A 17,838-nucleotide genomic window follows, 5' to 3' on the forward strand; every position below is an offset into this window, starting at 1 on the left:
GATCGGGGAAAAGGATAAGCAAAAGCTTTTTATTTGCTCAAAACACATCATTTTCAGGGGGGGAAAAAAGGTTATGCATTTTTCATAAACAAACAGTTTTACATTAAATACTCATAGCCCAAACTTCTCTTTCTCCTGGTGCTAGGAAACTACTAGCACAATATGCATTTTGACTAGCCCCCAAGTTCACAAAGAAAAATAATATTTACATTCAATTCACATCATGGTAAAGGAAAATGTAATCGAATTGTGAGTTTATAAACACATTTATTTTTATAATAGAAATGGAGCTCAACATTGGGCATTTATCCAGTTTTCACTGTACTGTGTTATGTATACACAGATTCATATATCAGAACTGCCCAAAAAGCTGATCTTGCACTTATCCTTGTCAGAAGCTTTTAGGCTTATATTAAGAAAATTCACCAGGTTTTGATGCCTAAAAAGCAGCAAGCATCAAGAAAATTCATTTTCTAACAGCTCTCATGAACAAGCACTAAAATAATCCTCAAGGAAACAGCAAATACTAAATAAGATTGATAGATGATCAGAAGAAGTATTGAAACTAAAACCCTTGAGAGCAATAGAAGAATACTGTGAAAGTTTTGAGAGAACTCTCAACTACAGTGATTCAGACTCTTAGGACTGTGAGAAAAGGCTGTATCTGTTTCTGTTTAAAGCAGCACAATTTCGTCTGAGTCACAGAGTAGGGTGCCCAAGGCAATATGTTAGTATCTGCTCTGACTATCTTGGATTACAAAATAATATATAGGCTGAGAGATTAAGACAAAAAGGAGGGGGTGGGGGTATTTTTCCACTGCTACTATGTGAATGAAATTATCAAATCAGGAAACTTAAAATGTGCCACCTCCTTATACAATGAAACATGATCAGGCCTCTGGAGAAACAAACACAACTTAAATTGAAACAAAAAGGATCCATAACTTGCCTACATCTGGCAAACGGAAAAGCACATAATCTTCAACAAGACCGAAGCATCGCTAACAAATGATTCCCTGCAAAAGTGTAATTACTATAAAAACATATGCCACAAAAACTCTTCTGCAACTTCTCCTTGCTTACACTGTCACTTTTAAGATGTTCCCCCCCCCACTTAACATGATTCTGAAAAGCAGCCCCATACAGTTACTTCCAAAATCTACTAATTTACAAATATTTTATTACATTACCACTTTGCTGGTTCAACATCTCTATTTTTCTCTTGGCAAGTGAGCTACATAACAACGACATCAAAACACAACAGCACATCAACTCCCACCATGAGAAAATTAACAGAAATTACAATTCAGTATCCAGTATCTTGGAAAAGGTGACCATTTCTTTATTAAGGCAGTAAGATTTCACTTGCTATTTGGCATCTGTGTTCTTTCTGTTATTTCAGATTATTCCAATTAACTCACTGAAGTAATCTAGAAGCAGTCACAGGCTAGGAGGAATTCAAAGGCTGTCTAGTTTAGTTTTGGACATTTTAGTGCAAAACTATTCCTAGATTTGTAAATCAGTTTCAAGGAAGCATGAAAGAATAATTATTATAATTCCATCAATAGTCTTAGAACCATTATTTTACAGGTTAGCGTGCGTACATTTATTTCTCAACTCATGTTAATTTTCAAGTTTTAGCTAAACTGAATTTCCTTTATCAAATCTGCATAAGAAACTACTCCAGAGAGAGATCAAGCATTACAGGTCACTGACATAACCTCTACCCTTTAGTGGCACCATTTATTAACTTGAGAAATGCAAGGCAATTATTTAAGTAGGTATGACTTCAGATTGAACTAATTTGTAAGTACTCATTTTTTATTTTTCTTATCTCTCTTGTACACCAGTGTGTCAATAGGAAGCTACATTAAGGAAGGCTTTGTGCTCTTTTAACCTAGCTCTGACCCTCTGTTTTGTCATACTTTAAACACTATTACATTTTTTTTATATATTTCCCTTTATAGTCAGTAAGCTGAGCTCTGAACTTAAAATCCACAAAGTAGGATTTTGTAGGAGGAAATGTTCAAAAACACAGAAAATGTCAATTTAATCTCTACACAGAGAATTAGATTATCTAGTGTATTCATGTAAAACAAAAGTATAGAAGTCTAGGAGAACAATACCTGCCACCATAAAACAGAGGAAATTTTGAACATGACATTTCATACCATAAAAAAAATTAAATAATTACATAAAACAGTCTGATAATGTGTAATATGATTGTAAGTGACGCAGTAAATCACGAAATTTTTATTGTAGTTAAAAAAACCCTCTGAAACTTTCTCTGGAAGTTGTAAATATTGCTTAAGATTCACTTGGCTCATCATCTTTAAAACCAAACAGAAAATACCGTTAAGCATTGACATATAGTTACTCTTTGAGGTATTGCCCTGTGCAAAGGAGAAAATTAAACTGCCTTCAGTTTGCTTTAGATTATTCCTTTCAGATAAGAGGAAAAACAGTGCAATCACTTCTTATGGCAGAAATAAAGTGATGAAAAAAGTGATGAAACACTTACTTTTTTCCAACATTGTTTTCCCTTCAAGCAATTTTAAATACCTTTATCATTGTTTGTGACACCTTATTAAAAAAAAATCGTTCTACGTAAGGAAGTATTCAGTATACTGAATCTTGTCTGATCTTCAGACAAGAAAAAGACTTTGCACAGAGCTAGCAATGCTCAGAAGTTTTCCTTAAGAAATATTTTCCACAGGAAAACTGCAATTTTTCAAAAATATGTCCACTTCCTCTCAGGAAAATCAACATTGAAGGCTCCCTGCCTAGACTGCTCCCATCAATTTTATTTTCTCACTGCAGAGAACAGGGAAATTGGTGAAAGCTTTTGTAGACTGGCAAGGAAGGTGAAGTTACTCAGTGAGGACAGGGACTTCTCTCTCTAGCTTACCCTGGGGACAGTGGTGACAAAAGTGAGAGAGGGAGCAAAATCTGGTTGCTCACGCTCAAGAAAGCTACTTAGAAGTCAACGGTCAAATTTCCTGTGTAGAGGAAAAAAATGAAATTGAGAAAAGCCACCCAAGTATGTGGGGCTATGGAACTTCTTTTTCATTCTCCTGAAACATTTTTTCCCATAAAGACTGTCATGATTTTTTGGTTACAATTTTAGATAGATGTCCTTCTCTATGGGTATTTATTTACATCTTTGTGCCAGTTCTACATAAAACACAAAAGAACAAATGTGGGTTTCATGAAAAAGCCAACAGAGATGGTCTTGTTTTAGGCTTTCCTGAGTATCTTGAAGGGGAATTGAGCATGTATCAATACAGTCAATATGGGGGAAAAGCTTCACTGGAAGAGAACCACATTTGTCAGGGCGCTGTACTCTCCATTGTGGCAAGATCCATATGCCAGTGCTGACCTTGCATGGCTGCAACCCTACAGAATGAGGTCCTGGCTCTGCTGAAGTTACTGAAAATTGTCATATGAGTTAAAGCATGCAAATGTGGTCAATGGTGCTGTAGCAGTCTGTTTGTTCTGGAGAGGACAGTGTAGGTGAAATCCCATTTTCTTGCAAAAAATGGGAAATTTCCCCTAGTTGCCCCCAACTTCCTAAATTATAAGTGTGATTTGAAACAGTGTATCAAATTACTAAATTGGGCTAGATCTAGGTAGGCTGAAGACAGAGCTGCTGGGCAGCAGCAGTACAGCAACACCATTTCAGGAGCAAACATCAAATCATGGGAGAGATCCTTTGCCAAGAGCATGCCTGTGTAAGGAGATCCCCCAGAACAGGTATGCCAGCCTGTGCTAGCAGGTAGCAGCAGGGAGAGTCAGTGGCTCTCCTTCTTTCCACACCATGATCCCCTAGTCCAGATGCAAGTGCTTGGCAGATGCATCTGCCAAGAACATGGCACCATAGAGCGAGAAAACTCCTGCTTGATCTGGCTACAAAAGCATTCAAGCCCAGCATTTCATCCAAGAAGCATGAAAAAGGAGTCAAAGGTGTAAATTTGTTCCAACGTGGATGGGAAGGAGGATATGTACTCGTATTTTCCACCTCTCAGGAAATCAGCACCTACGTAAAATCAGCTAACTATAACTGAGAAACAGACTGCAGTTCTGTGCTTGCAGCAGCCTTTTTGCAGGAGGGCTGGCATAATGGCCAGCTGGTGCTGCTCTCTCTCCTTCCTATGGCATATCTGTAGTCTCCTCCTGAAGTGATGACCTGTAAATTCACAAATCCAGCTAGACAGATGCAGCAAAAACCCTCTCTGCCACATCCTGACCCAGCTGGAATGTGAAATCCTTGTATTAGCTACTTAGGTACCACAGTGATAGGCACAATATGGATTAGATTTGAATACTGTGGAGAACATTTTCACTAGAAAATCCCCTGAGATCTCTCTCAAAGTAGCATTAAATTCAGGTCCACTGCAACTGTAACCACAAGTTGGAAAAATGTGTCAGCATATCTTTAAGTTTTATGGTAGATTATGATTTATAATGCAACTATTCCTAAGGGAATGGTATGAATTTTACAGGGAAAATTTCTGCTTAAATATCTCATCCTATATGCATATTTGTTTCTCTATGACTGTTGTATGATTGAAGAAAACCTTCAAAAACTATCAAATAAAAGTCAGTCTTTTCCTTAAAAGGGTTTTTTTGATGAATCAATGGTTTCACTTTTAGTCTCAGTTATTTGTCTCTTCTGCCACATCACCGATGTTAATTAATCCCATTTGTGTAAACTAATGTAGAATATAATAATTTGGAATGAATCCGGGAGTGAATCTGTGGCAAAATAGTTAACTAATGTTTTATAAATCGAGCTAACAGTTATACAAGTTTAATTCCCAATTTATTTCTACTGTAATTCCTCTAATCACTCACTTTTCAGTGAAATGTCACATTAATGACATTTCAGCTACTGTGCTGCTTTAACCTGAGTGTATATATGTTCCACTTCAAACTAAGAAAACTAAAATATATGTTATTATATTTGCTTAATATAGCCTTGATTAAAACACTGTTTTATATCAAAACACTTCTCTACAATGTGTCCTGAGATTTCAGTCCTTTCTTTTGGTATTTTCCTTTGTCTGAAAAAATATCACTGCATTAGAGGAATGCTTACTGAAATACAGTCAATATTATGGATTTAGGAGCATGTTCACACGCTGGCTGTATTAAACTATATCTTTAAGAGAGGAGAAAGTAAAAACAAGAAAAATGTGGAAATGTTTGGTGGGCAGAAAGCAATGACCATCTATCAGCTGTAATTCTCATGAGTAACAATGAAAATCTCTAGCTCCATTCATATTACACATACTTAACATTCGCAATTCCACTGAGATCAATGGAAGTGAAGGGTCACCTGCTTACATTTAGGGTATTATATTTTTAAGCCCCTGAAGGCAACTGAAGTGGAATTTACTATTTTGCTGTTTGTTTACATGCTTTACACTATCTTTAGTATACTTCATATTTTTAATTCTATAAAATTCGTTGTATTAGTATGTAGACCATCACAAATACATTTACTGCTATCAGTAAGTGCCAATAGAAGTAATTAAAAATTTTATTCTTTTGCCTTCAGCATCAAACATTTTATATAGCTAATACAACACCCAATAGGAAACAGTTGTTATATAAGAGTCATCTATCTATAAGCACAGTGCAATGTCACTGAATTCAGTTAATTCCTTATTGCATTCATGGATTTCTGATGGATTTATGAATGCATTAGCAGCTTTTAAATGTATATTTAATAAACATAACAATGTCAAAAGATTGTCAACATTTTAAAACTGAGTAGTTCTGGAAGTTAAGAAGTTATGCTGATAAACTGTGGTTGATAAACTCACTCAAATAAATCAAGCCAGCAATCAAGTGTCTGTGCAAATATTTTGTTCAAATTGGCCATATTCTGACACACAGTTAATCTAAAAATCATTTTGCAATTCTAAAAATTGTACCTTGCTCTGAAGCTGCATTAATTCTTTTGCAAATACACTGTCAATTGTGGCTGGCATCTGCTGATAAAGAGAGTTGGAAAGGTCTTTTTTAGCAGCTCCTTTGTACTTCACCTAGAGGGCAGAAAAAGGTGACATATAATGCAAAAATTAAGACACAGTAAACATATTACCTATTTTTTCTAGTAAGTAAAATGACATAGACCATTAGAACTGGAAAAATTTAAAGCTGTCATTAACTTCCAAGCAAAAACATACTTAAATAATACTTTAGGTGGATGTGTCTAATTCACAAAACAATGCAAAATATCTACTAATTAAATTCAATCATTTGGAGGGGAGTATAAAATAAGGTAGCAAGGCAGATTTTTTTATATTTTTTCAAATAATTTTCAAAATCAAAACTTATCTTTTTTCTTTCTCTTTTCACAAGTTTTGCACAACGGGAGCAATGAGAGGCCAACAAGAAATATTTTACCAATTAATAAGTATCAGCAATTAAATGTAGCTGGAAAGGACGGGAACATTGAAATTAGCATGTCCACCATAATTTCTACTTAATCTTTTCATATGACAGTCTCATTTTTTAATTACTTTTTACTTATCCTGTATTTCCTCCAGTGTTCAGTACTAGCAATTCCTCACAAAAGGGCTTCACAAGAGAGACCAGAATAATAGTTCAAAATCTGTGAGGCTTCTGCTTCATATATAAGTTTTTCAAATTCATAAAAACAATGTCAAGTACAGCTGTGAAAGTGATCATAAATACCAAAAATATTTTAAATTATACTGTCTAATGTCATTAATTTACTGTGCAATATAGAGTTCTTCATTAGAGGCTAATTCCCCATATGTATATATCTATATAAATAATTTGCTCTAATAAATTTTCCAAGCCAGAGGGTTCTTTTTCACTGTTGTGGACATGCTGTTAAGAATTTCAGTGTCCAAGTTTTGCAAAAACAGGTTATGGGACACTAGAGGTCAGTAATTTACAACATAAACCATCCATCACATCATTAGCTTCAGGTAATGCTGCAATAAGCAGATAAGAGTGCTCAACAGTGTGGTAACATAAAACATACGGGGTTTAAAAATTTTAAAATACCTTTATATCTCTAAATCTTTGATTTATAATTAGCAGCTTTTCTTTGGAATCAGATGGATTAGATAAATATTCGCTATATACTGTACTTTTGTAGACTGCAATACTCTGCCTCTTATAAAGTGTGATTGCATCAGATTTACTCCTCTTGGAGTAATGCCACTCTTTCTTAGAAAACAGAAAGATAAATACAACAAAAATATTCACTTGATGCACTTCTATTGGATGTAGCCACACAGCAAACTCTTGGATATCAGAAAGTGATTACAGAATGTATATAAATTACGTAACTTCAGACAGAGATATTGGAGCATTCTTTATCATAATAATAAAGGTAACACAAATAACGAGGCACCAAAAATTTACGTCTTCCAAGAGTCACAGTGACAGAAAAATCACCCAGAACCAGTGATTCCCAAACAAAGCAACTCTCTGCCATGTAAAACTCCTGCTGCTCTTCTTACCTATGGAAAATAATCAGAGATGCAATTCTACAGCACCTTGTACATAGGACACGAAGAGCTGGCAGTAAATGCTGCTCTGGCATTTTGGAAGCTGTTACTCTTTCTTTGCCACTACAGTTTTGCATTTATGTGTGTGTGTATGCCTGTGTGTGTGCATGTCTGTGTACATGAAGACCTAAAAACTCTGACACAGGGAGGCATGCAGGTGCTCAGGCAACCCACAGATGGCATTGACCCGATGTCTGCCCCAGGTCCCTCGCTGAAGAAGGACAGGGATGATAACACGGAAACAGTTCCCTTCTCTCCTGTTTTATATCAGGCTGTGAATTCTCCACAGCAGGGAAACTTTGCACAGGTGAAGTTTGCAAACTTCATCATTGCAGAGCAAGTAACAAAAAAATTCTTTTCCTATTCCCCGGTTTACCCACCCATAAAATGGGATAGCTAGGACTGGCTCAGAACCATTAACAAAGTATCTTCAAATCCCAAAATAAAAGTATCACATAATTCCAAATTATTATTACTCACATATACAGTATATATTAATTACAGCCTTTTAAGTCACTTTAGCTATAAACAGAACTGTTATTTGAAAGAAGCTGTCCTTCCCCTGCTAAAAGTCACAGTATCCAACTGAGAGACTTTTTAAGAAGGATAAGAAGCCAAGAAAATTCTTCAGCCTTTTAGATCTTACCTCAGAAATAAAAGCACCGACACTTTTCACATGTTTTAGCTGCGGGGTGTCAGGTACAAATATGCACTTGCCTTTAGATTTTTTAAACTCTTCTTTATAGTGTATCTACAAAGAGAAGAAAAAAAGTTTAATTGTTCTTAAACACACACACACAGAGAAAAATAAACAACAGCTATTTTTTACTTAAATATTTTTTATTATTATTATTTTATTTTATTCATGGATACTATTCTGGATGGCTTGCAAGTACCTCTAGCTGGATCAAATTAAACCATAAAGGGAAACACCCAGTTCTCACACACAGTACCAGGACTATGTAAAAGTCACAGAACTCTTTAATAATAAAGATGAAAAAGATAGGATTTTTTTCTATATATCTACAGCACATTTTCACCACCGTTGCAGATGTTTTAGTATGTCTAAAGAAAGAAGAATCAAATAATTGATCTCCTTGATCCTTGATCTCAAAGATAAAATTGTTAAACTAACTTCTAACACAGACATAGCAAGCACAGAATCTGTATAACATCATCAAATGCCCCTTTCTGAATCCAAGAGTTCAATGAATAAATTCAGAAGGCCACTGCCAAACCATTGCCTACAAAGCACCCAACAGAAATGACATGCAAGGATTAAAAGAATTTAAGACGAAATAAATTTTAAATTGAGCCATTTTTAAATTGTGTATGCACAAAGGAAACAATTTTTGAAACAAAACACCGTGATATATTTTGCAAAAAAAATAGAAACACGATTTTTTTTTTAACAACTAACCTTTTTTTTACCATGGGCAAACAGTGTGGGCAGGTATCACACAACTTGATGAAGTCAGAGTTACTTATTTGTATTAGTGAGACTATAAGAAGGATAAAATCTATGGACATGATTAACAGGTAGGTACCTTTATTATATAAGAACTTCATGAAGAAAGATGATGAATTATGATGAGATGGACTAAATAAGTTTTAAAGACAGACACTTTACGTGGATAGCCTTAAATGTTTTTAGTGATATTTCTTTCTTTGTACATACAATAGTTTAGATCAATGCAAATTTAATTATTTAGTACTAAGCTCTTTCATGGTTATTACTGCCATTTCTCTAACCCCATTTTCACATTCTGCATAACAGCAGCTTGCATTTATGCACTCTAGACTTGCTGACAAGCACTGACAGAAGCAATATGATCTGCATCCGAGCATTACAGAAATATGCAGTCTTAATTTCCTCTCTCTCTGAACCTTTAATGGATATCACAAGTTCTAGTCTATGCTTCTCTACAGGGACCTGGAAAATTCATGAGAAGGATGGCAGCTTACACAAAATCAGCTCCTGTACATTCTGATACAAACTTTCTGTACACTGCAAAATGGATTAGATAATGCTGAATTCATCTCAAACTCATGATTACTTAATCCTCACACAGTAAACAACTTTAATATTGAACTTATCCACATTTGGACTACTGAAAGAATCTACATCTCATTACCAAATCATATTGTCTGCCTTTGTGGATTATGGTCTATTCTAAATAAAAACTGTTTGGTGAACAATTCAGGGATCACAAAGCCAGTGGTTCATGTAACCTGTGTATGACACTGTACTCCAAGGTAATCACAGAGCAATATACAAAAAAAGTGCAGTTTTATGAACACATGAGCAGGCACGCACTGTTCAATCTGCACACATGCATGGGAAATCTATGGAGCGGACTGCTTGCTGGTTAGGTTTGACGGCATTCCCAATAGGAACTCCTGTAAAACTGTGACTCTGGTAGAGGAGACAGAGAGTCTTGCTGCTCACAGCTTAGGTAAATCACCCATAGATATCAAAAGCTGACTGTAATTACATCCATTTTAATTACACAGCAATAATTACATTCAAAACTCAAACATAAAAGCTTCCTAAGGTGTATCTTAATTGGAGGGAATGACAAAACATGACCAGAAGAAACAATCAAAACTGTTCTGCTGCAAAAGTCATGCTTTCAAACTACCCAAAAACAGTAAAGAACTAATGCCACCCCCTTACTCCTTTATTATTCACATTTATTATGGTAACTCACAGAGGCCACAAAATGGACACAAATGGACCATTTAGAAAGGACATATAACAAAATGTTTGTTCAAACTGTGATCCAACACACTCCATTCTGCTACAGAATTGTCCACATTGCTTGGAAAGAGAAAGATGGAAGATGATATGCAACAAGTATAATGACATCATGACATCTGCAGTTAAAAACAAATCTATTGTAAATGATGCAACCAAGATGCTCAAGAGGTTGGCTACAACTGAACATAACCAATGGCTGGAAGGAGTAGGCAGAGAAGCTAACATTCCTCTGCAAGGTTTGGAGTTAAACATTCAAATGTCTAAAATAGTAAATAGGAAATTTTGCCTGCAAGTGACTTGCCCTTCATAACAGAATACACTGTTTAGACTGAGCAGATCCGGTAAACCTTGTGAAAAAAACAAATAGGAAAAATTTGCATATGATGGCCTGGAGCCACTGCTCTTTCAAAAGGTCCAGTTTCTCTCATCCTTTTCTTCTCCCTGACTCATCATAAAACTAACTCTAACCAGCAGCACAGCTATCATGTAAAAGTGGATTAAAATTCCTAGACAACCATCAAAACAGCAAGCTTCGAGCTGCATTTGTTTCTTAATGGATGTTATATGGAAAGATCAACTTTATAAAACAAGGGCATCCAACCTTTAGGCTGAAGCTTTCCAGTTTGCCAAGAAAATTCATCTCATCCATGGCCTGGTCCATCAGCCTTTTCAAGGGAGAAACACAGAGGGAGACTGTGGACTAAAGGAAAGGCTCCAATGGTAACAGCTTAATCCAAGCAGCAACCATTGTATTCAGAGGCACATACTAATCTAACTTTAATATAAATAACCATGTCAATAGTCATCATGCCAAGATCCACTGTAGAACTGTCATGTCTCAAATACCCATTTAAGTTTGGAAAAACAACAAAGCTTCCTATCTAGCTTTTATGCTAAAACAAAAGGGAACTTTTTCCACTAAGGACTCACTTTCAAACCCTACATTAATTAATTTAGAATCTCTCATAAGACTAAGAACTGTGTCGGACCACGGATCCATCTAATACAAAATCCTCTCTCTGTGGTTGCAGCAACCTAGAGAAAAGCATGAGAAAATAAATGGCAGGTGTACAGTTCTATTACTCCACAGTATTTTAGTAGTCTCCAGCAATCTGGACCTCAAAGTCCTCCTGAATTAGAGGTGTGGCTAGTAATGGCGAGTGAAGTGGAACACCTGCACCCAGAATTGGGTGGTCAGAACCCTGTTGGTATGAGTGGAAAGGCACGCTGCTCCTCCACTTGACTCTAGGTCCCTTTGGCCTTTATAACAGGGACATGATAAAGCAAGGACAGCTAAATGGCAAGTAGTTCTACTTTTTATATAGGGGAAAAGATGCACTGCTACCACACATGACCAAAACTGAGCAGAATTCTCAGTGGCAGAGTGTCTGCCATTCTACTGAAAAGGATTATGATAGTTTGGTCAAATATCATGTATAATAATTCCCGTCTCTGCTTATAAACAGTATTGACAACATCACACCCCATAATCAAAACAAATATGAAAATACACCACAAGCAAATGGATGGGTGCAATTTCAATATGAAAGAGAAAAGGCCTGGAAAGGAAGGTAATTCATATAAGTCAAACACACGACAGTTTTGAAAACATCTGTGGAATTAAATTGCATCATGAAGGGAGATTAAATGAAATGGCTGTTGAGAGAAACAATCCAGGGGTATCACAGCCACAGAACAAACAACTGCCAACCTCGAATGAAACTGGGGATTTCCTCAAGAACAGGAGCACATTAACACAACTTCCCCTACATACAGCTCAAGGCTGACAGCTATGCATGCACTAAGGACTGCCATCATAACACTTTTTTAAAACCATATTGCCAAATTAAAGTCAGCCAGCAAAGAATGCAGGGCAAGCATAATGCAACCCCAGTATCTCAGGTATGTGCACTCCTGGCGCTGCTTTCTGATGGAGGAGCTGTGCTGACAGCTCCACCATCAGAGAAAGACAATCACCCAGTCTCGTGGTCAGCAAGGACACAGGCTGCTCTCCCAAGGTCATCTTAGGGCCAAACTGCAAGTGCCATAAAACCACTGTACACATAAAACATACAGATGTACACCAATGATACATCCACACAAACAGTAGTTTTTGCAAAGGTTCATGGTAAAAAGGATAAGGAATATATAAAAAGTTCTTAATGTCAATGAGTCAAAAATCAAAGGTAAGAATGCAAACTCCTGGCAGTTTATTGGTCTCCACAATGAAGTGTGCAGGGTAAACAATTTATCCCCCAGCACGAAGGACTTCACTGAACATAAGAAATTCCATTATAGCAAAAATTCTGGGGACCAATATTCATACTCTATAAATGCACTGATTTCATCAGAGGCTGAATAAGGCCCTAAATTTGAAAGCTATTTTTAAACACAGAGTCTTTTTTTTTAAATTAATTGGTCTGAACCTGTACATACTGTTGTTGCTTTGAAAGCATTAATGACACTTTGCCATTATGCTTGACATATCTCAAGGAAAATCTAACACAGTTGTAGGCTAAACATATTACAAGTCTACAGCAAAAAAATCCCTGAACCATTACAAGCTTCAGAAATCTGGCTTGACTTAGTTATTCACCCTAGCTCTCAAGGCCCTGCAGAAAATCCGAGAAAATGTAGCCACTCCATTTGTCAGTTAATTAACAGCCAAAGCCAACATTACTCTTAATGGGTACATAGCATAGTAATAATTCCTTTTCAATTAAAGAAAATATTTCTCTAGCACTTTTCAATAAGTTTTTGCCTTTAAGAACAGCAATCACATTCAGAAAGAAGCTGCATGGAAGCAATAAATGTATTTTGGGTCAGATAAGTGCTCCAGGTCCATTTTCGTTTTGGCCTTTACATGAGTTGACAGGCACTTAATGCACCATATGCTATTTTTCCCAAAGAAAGCATGTAGATAGCTATCAGTAAAAAATATTATTAATCTCTACTACTTCCTAAAGTAGATTGAGATTACAAGGGAGCCATGTTGGTACCTTCTCTTACGGATCTATCCAATTTCCAGCATTCTTTCTGTGAAAATTGAAATAGATATATGGACAAAGAGGAAACTTTGACCTTGTCAAGTCACACTTTCAAGCCAGCACTGTAACACTTACACATCCCAGATACTGTTCTTCTGAATTACCCATTTTTTTCTAATGCATAACCTCTAAAAATTTATACCTAAAGTGTAGATTCTATATGTTCTATTCCCACAAAATAAACATCACAAATCTAAATATAGATTACAACACATGAGCCTGACATCACTTTTCAGTTTCTTTAAAATATTCTAAAGTCATTCTCTGCTCAGTAATTTCTTGGATCTGATCTGTGATGCTTATATAATCTATAACTGATAAACAGTTTTAAAAATCTGTAGTAACTAAGTCAAGAATAAGCTAGTTAAATAATTCTAAAGATATTCTAGCATTTCAATGGATTTGTCCTATAAGCAAAGTCAATACAGTATGCTGAGCAGTTCTGAGCATCTGTGACCATAGGCCAACAGATAACATTCAAAATCCATTTTTAACCTCCCTCCTTACAGCTATATGTACTGAACCCAGTTCTGTTCAAACCAATAAAACTACATAGGCTATAATCAGAACAAATACTGCATTTTCCTGATGAAAGCAGCCAAGGTGTTCTCATGGCAGACACCCGATAGACATTTTGAAACATTCTCCTTTCTAGGGCCTGTGTTTCATACCATCAAAGTGCTCTGAAAAGCTCATCCCTCTATGGCTGATAACTTAAGGTACTAGAATAATCTGTGCTTTTCTATTACTTTGTGTGCTACATTGTACATATCCGAAAAGATATGTATCATAAATATAAACACACTTGAAAAAAGAAATTCAAATATAAGGATGCAAATAGTCACCGTCACTTACATCACTTATTAATTCAGTGCATTTTCGGGCCAGTTCCATATTTCTATCCTCAATAACAGGCTTGAGGAAGACCTGTAAGAGAAAGGTAATCATTCGAGGTTTATCGTCCTAAAGAGTAACAACAGAAGGAAATAAGTACTTTTAAAAGCTATTGGGGTTTAACCCACCTTTTCTTCTTCTTCCCCATTTTCATTTTCATCCTCCCTGAGATCCTGAATGACAGATACTCGCATTTTAATACTTTGCAGGAAACAACAATGAAAACTCTGAAAAGGTTCAGTGCTGCAGGAAACAGCTCAGATCCTGCAGCGTGCCTGGATTTGTGTCCTCCACTGCACTTAATGCCACCACGGCTCCTTCCTTTTTTAGGCAGCACTTGACAGCCTTTATCTGAACAATTCAGTGTGAGTGAACTGAAAAGCATTGCAGATGGCCTTGCTAGCTATCAGTCACAGCAGAGCTAATGCTTTCTTACTGATAAAATATAATTAAATGACCTATCCCCATCAACTATTTTTAAAATGACTATGAACACAATTAAAATACTGTGATGCAGTTAATTTGCAACATAAGTAATGTAGTAAAATTTACAGGATTAAAAGGGGAACATTGACTCTAAGTTTATGGTAAAACTGCCCAGTTCTAAGATTCCAGGCATCAAGGACTCCAAAACTGTTATCACAAAACTTTGTTGGCCCAATAATAGAGCTTTTTGATCTAAAAAAAGCACACTATTCTCATTTGCCAGTAGGTGTAACTGCTAGTACATTTTTCAGAATTACTTCTTTTCCACAAAGCTTATAAAATTACTTAAATACTTTCCATATCATGCTAGCTGCAGTTTAAACCTGTGCATACATAGATACAGACAAGTCTGTATTACTTACAGGTATATATGGCTACGCATTCACACAGACATGTACGTTCCTTCGCTGTTACAAACTGTCATGGTCTGTAGTCTCAAAACCAGCCTCTTTCAGTATGAAGTCACTGACTCCAGCTGCAATGAAGCTGAAAGATATCCTTATGTCAACTGGTGCAGAGTATTTACTCCTGTAAAACGAGCAAGGAGGTATTACAGGACCAGTTGGAGGAACCAGCATTTTAAGATCATTTTCCTTTCCAAATTGTAGCTTGTATATTTCTCATTTTGTAGAGGTCATGATTATGAACTTTTTCTAGTAAAGTCATTCACCACTACACAGCTTTGTAATCAGGCAAAGATATAAGGAATGTGTGCTCTTTAAAAAAAAACTTCAAAGACTTTTAAGTACTTGTGTGCAAACGCAACATCCTTAGAGCTTATTTAAAAGCATACATTTCCTTAGAAAGAGAAACATTTCAAAGATGAGAAAAAATAAAACATTTGACATAGTTAAGGTCTGAAAATATGAAAAAAAAGTATTAAGAACAAAGGCACAAACTGCTTTCAGCCTAAACCAAGAGACAGAATTCTTTATACGTTAATGGTACAGAAAACTTCAAGACTTTCCATTCCACTCTCAAATATAAACTCCTAAAATTCAGGTTTGGATTGGCATTGCTAAAGTTTAGGTTAAACTGAGAAGTCTGGTTTGTATAGATGAAAATTACCTGGGATTTATGCTGACTGCTTCTGGAGTTCAGAGTGTTTCATCCTGGTGAAAACAAATGGTTTAGTCTTATAAGATGCATATTCAGAGTAATAGGTTGTTTTTGAAGATTATGGCCATAGCAAATATATTTCTAAACAACAGACTCATGTGTGATTTCAAGGACCACATGTTAAGGAGACAGAGCACCTACAAAAGTGCCAGACAAATATGCAGCACTAAGGCTTCACTTTGGGATTTTTGTTATGGTATTGCAAATTCTATATTCTTTCAGCGCAGTCAATTTCCCCTTTCTTCCTACATTTAATAAATTTTTTAAGTGAAGACATTGAAAAATATTTAAGAGAGCAGAGAAAAGCTATTAGTAGCTGCAAAGCTTGCTGAATATGGAGAAATCTTTTGCTATTTATTGCACCAGAAAGCAATTACGGTCAAAATGACAAAGTCAAAACTGTTCATGTTTTGAGGGGAAAGGGAGGTGTTCAGCTTTTTAACCTGCTTACATTGTATCTCATGCATGTTCAGCAGCAGGACATACCAAAATTTATATATTAATTCTGGTTTCCCTGCAATGGTTTCTGCATAATAAAAATCTGGAAGATCACTTTTGGTCAGCCCTGAAGTGATCAGGCAGTTGGACTATATATATTATATATATATAAATCATATTAAAGAAAAATATATCACTATGCACTAAGTAAGGGGGAAATATCACAGAATCAACTAATTGTACCCAAGTTATTCAAAATTCCACTTTTCACATAACAGACGCAGTAATATACTATATGAAACAGAAACCTGTCTCACTTTTTTTCCCTCCTCAAAGCACTGAATACTATCAGATAAAGTTCACTGTGCAATAAAACAAGTCTGAAAATTTAATATATCCAGATATCATTCAGGGAAGAATTTGTTAGGACTATTTAAGAGTTGCATGGTTTAGAAGTGCATTATGATTCAATTAATAGCCTGCAGATAGAGAAGAATAATAGAAAGGCTTGGGTTGGAAGGGACTCTAAAGATAATCCAGCTCCAAGCCACTGCCAAGGGCAAAGGTGCCACTCACTAGATCAGGTTGCTCATCCAACCTGGCCTTGAACACTTCCAGGCATGGGAAAGAAGCTTTAATTACTTCCATAAGAGGCAACAAATAATCTAGAATCAGCAGGAATGTTTGTGTATATTTACAACATTTTTAAATCTATGCTAAAAATACTAAATCTAATCTGAACAAAGGCCTAGTTAAAATGCTGAGCTTTACCTCCCCAAAACAATTACGAACTATGTTGTATTAAAGATTACTTTTTACCTACAAATCCTCCATTTTTTACCAAAATCTCCAAAGTGACACTTCTGAACCATTTTCCACTACATATAATGGAATAATCCATTGTCATTTGTTCTGGCATGAAACAGCACAGATTAAACAAAATCAGATTGTACAAAATTTTAAGAAAATGCTGTAAAGGAGTGCTGTGTGTACACAATATTTATATGCACACAGGGCACGGCAGAATTGGAATTTCTTACTGCATTATAGATAACTTAATATGCATACAAAGAGGAAAAATGGCTTCTTCAGGGAAGTACCCAATTTATTCAAGTTTTGTAAAGAAACGCTGCATTTTTACCTCCATCCACCCTGCATGGATGTTTCACATCTCAGTTCAGATTCAGCCTTAATAATGAGGCTATTTTGCTGAAGAAGATGCAACAACATTAAAATAACTGTACATTGTCTAAATTGTTCACAGAAACACAGTACTTGCAATATGCAACCTTCACTGTGTATGAACCTTTTATAAGAGAAGACAAGCACTCCAGAAGCAAACTATATGGTTTATCCTATGAAAGGAGACATTTCAATCTCCTGACACTTAGGGCTGTCATTGGCTTGTGTTGATACACTATTTTTTGACACAGAACATTACTCAAGTACTTGGTTTAAACACATATCTGCTGAGGAGGCAGAAGCAGAAGAAACATGGGGCGTAAATGAGCCTGAGTCTCCATGAGTACAAGTTGACCCA

The 17,838-nt window shown here is 35.9% G+C and overlaps 1 protein-coding gene across 1 annotated transcript in view; it reads right to left on the minus strand.

The window, feature by feature from the left end:
• Positions 1-14,474, minus strand: part of NEBL (nebulette) — a 93,777-nt gene extending 79,303 nt beyond the window's left edge. Inside the window, 4 exon segments of the mRNA XM_064635006.1 lie at positions 5,940-6,050; positions 8,200-8,304; positions 14,217-14,288; positions 14,384-14,474. Coding sequence (XP_064491076.1) covers positions 5,940-6,050; positions 8,200-8,304; positions 14,217-14,288; positions 14,384-14,449 — 354 coding nt within the window. The 5' untranslated portion in view covers positions 14,450-14,474.
• Between the last annotated feature and the right edge of the window lie 3,364 nt (positions 14,475-17,838).

Source organism: Pseudopipra pipra, chromosome 1 (genome assembly GCF_036250125.1).
Source record: "Pseudopipra pipra isolate bDixPip1 chromosome 1, bDixPip1.hap1, whole genome shotgun sequence".
Classification (NCBI taxonomy): domain Eukaryota; kingdom Metazoa; phylum Chordata; class Aves; order Passeriformes; family Pipridae; genus Pseudopipra; species Pseudopipra pipra.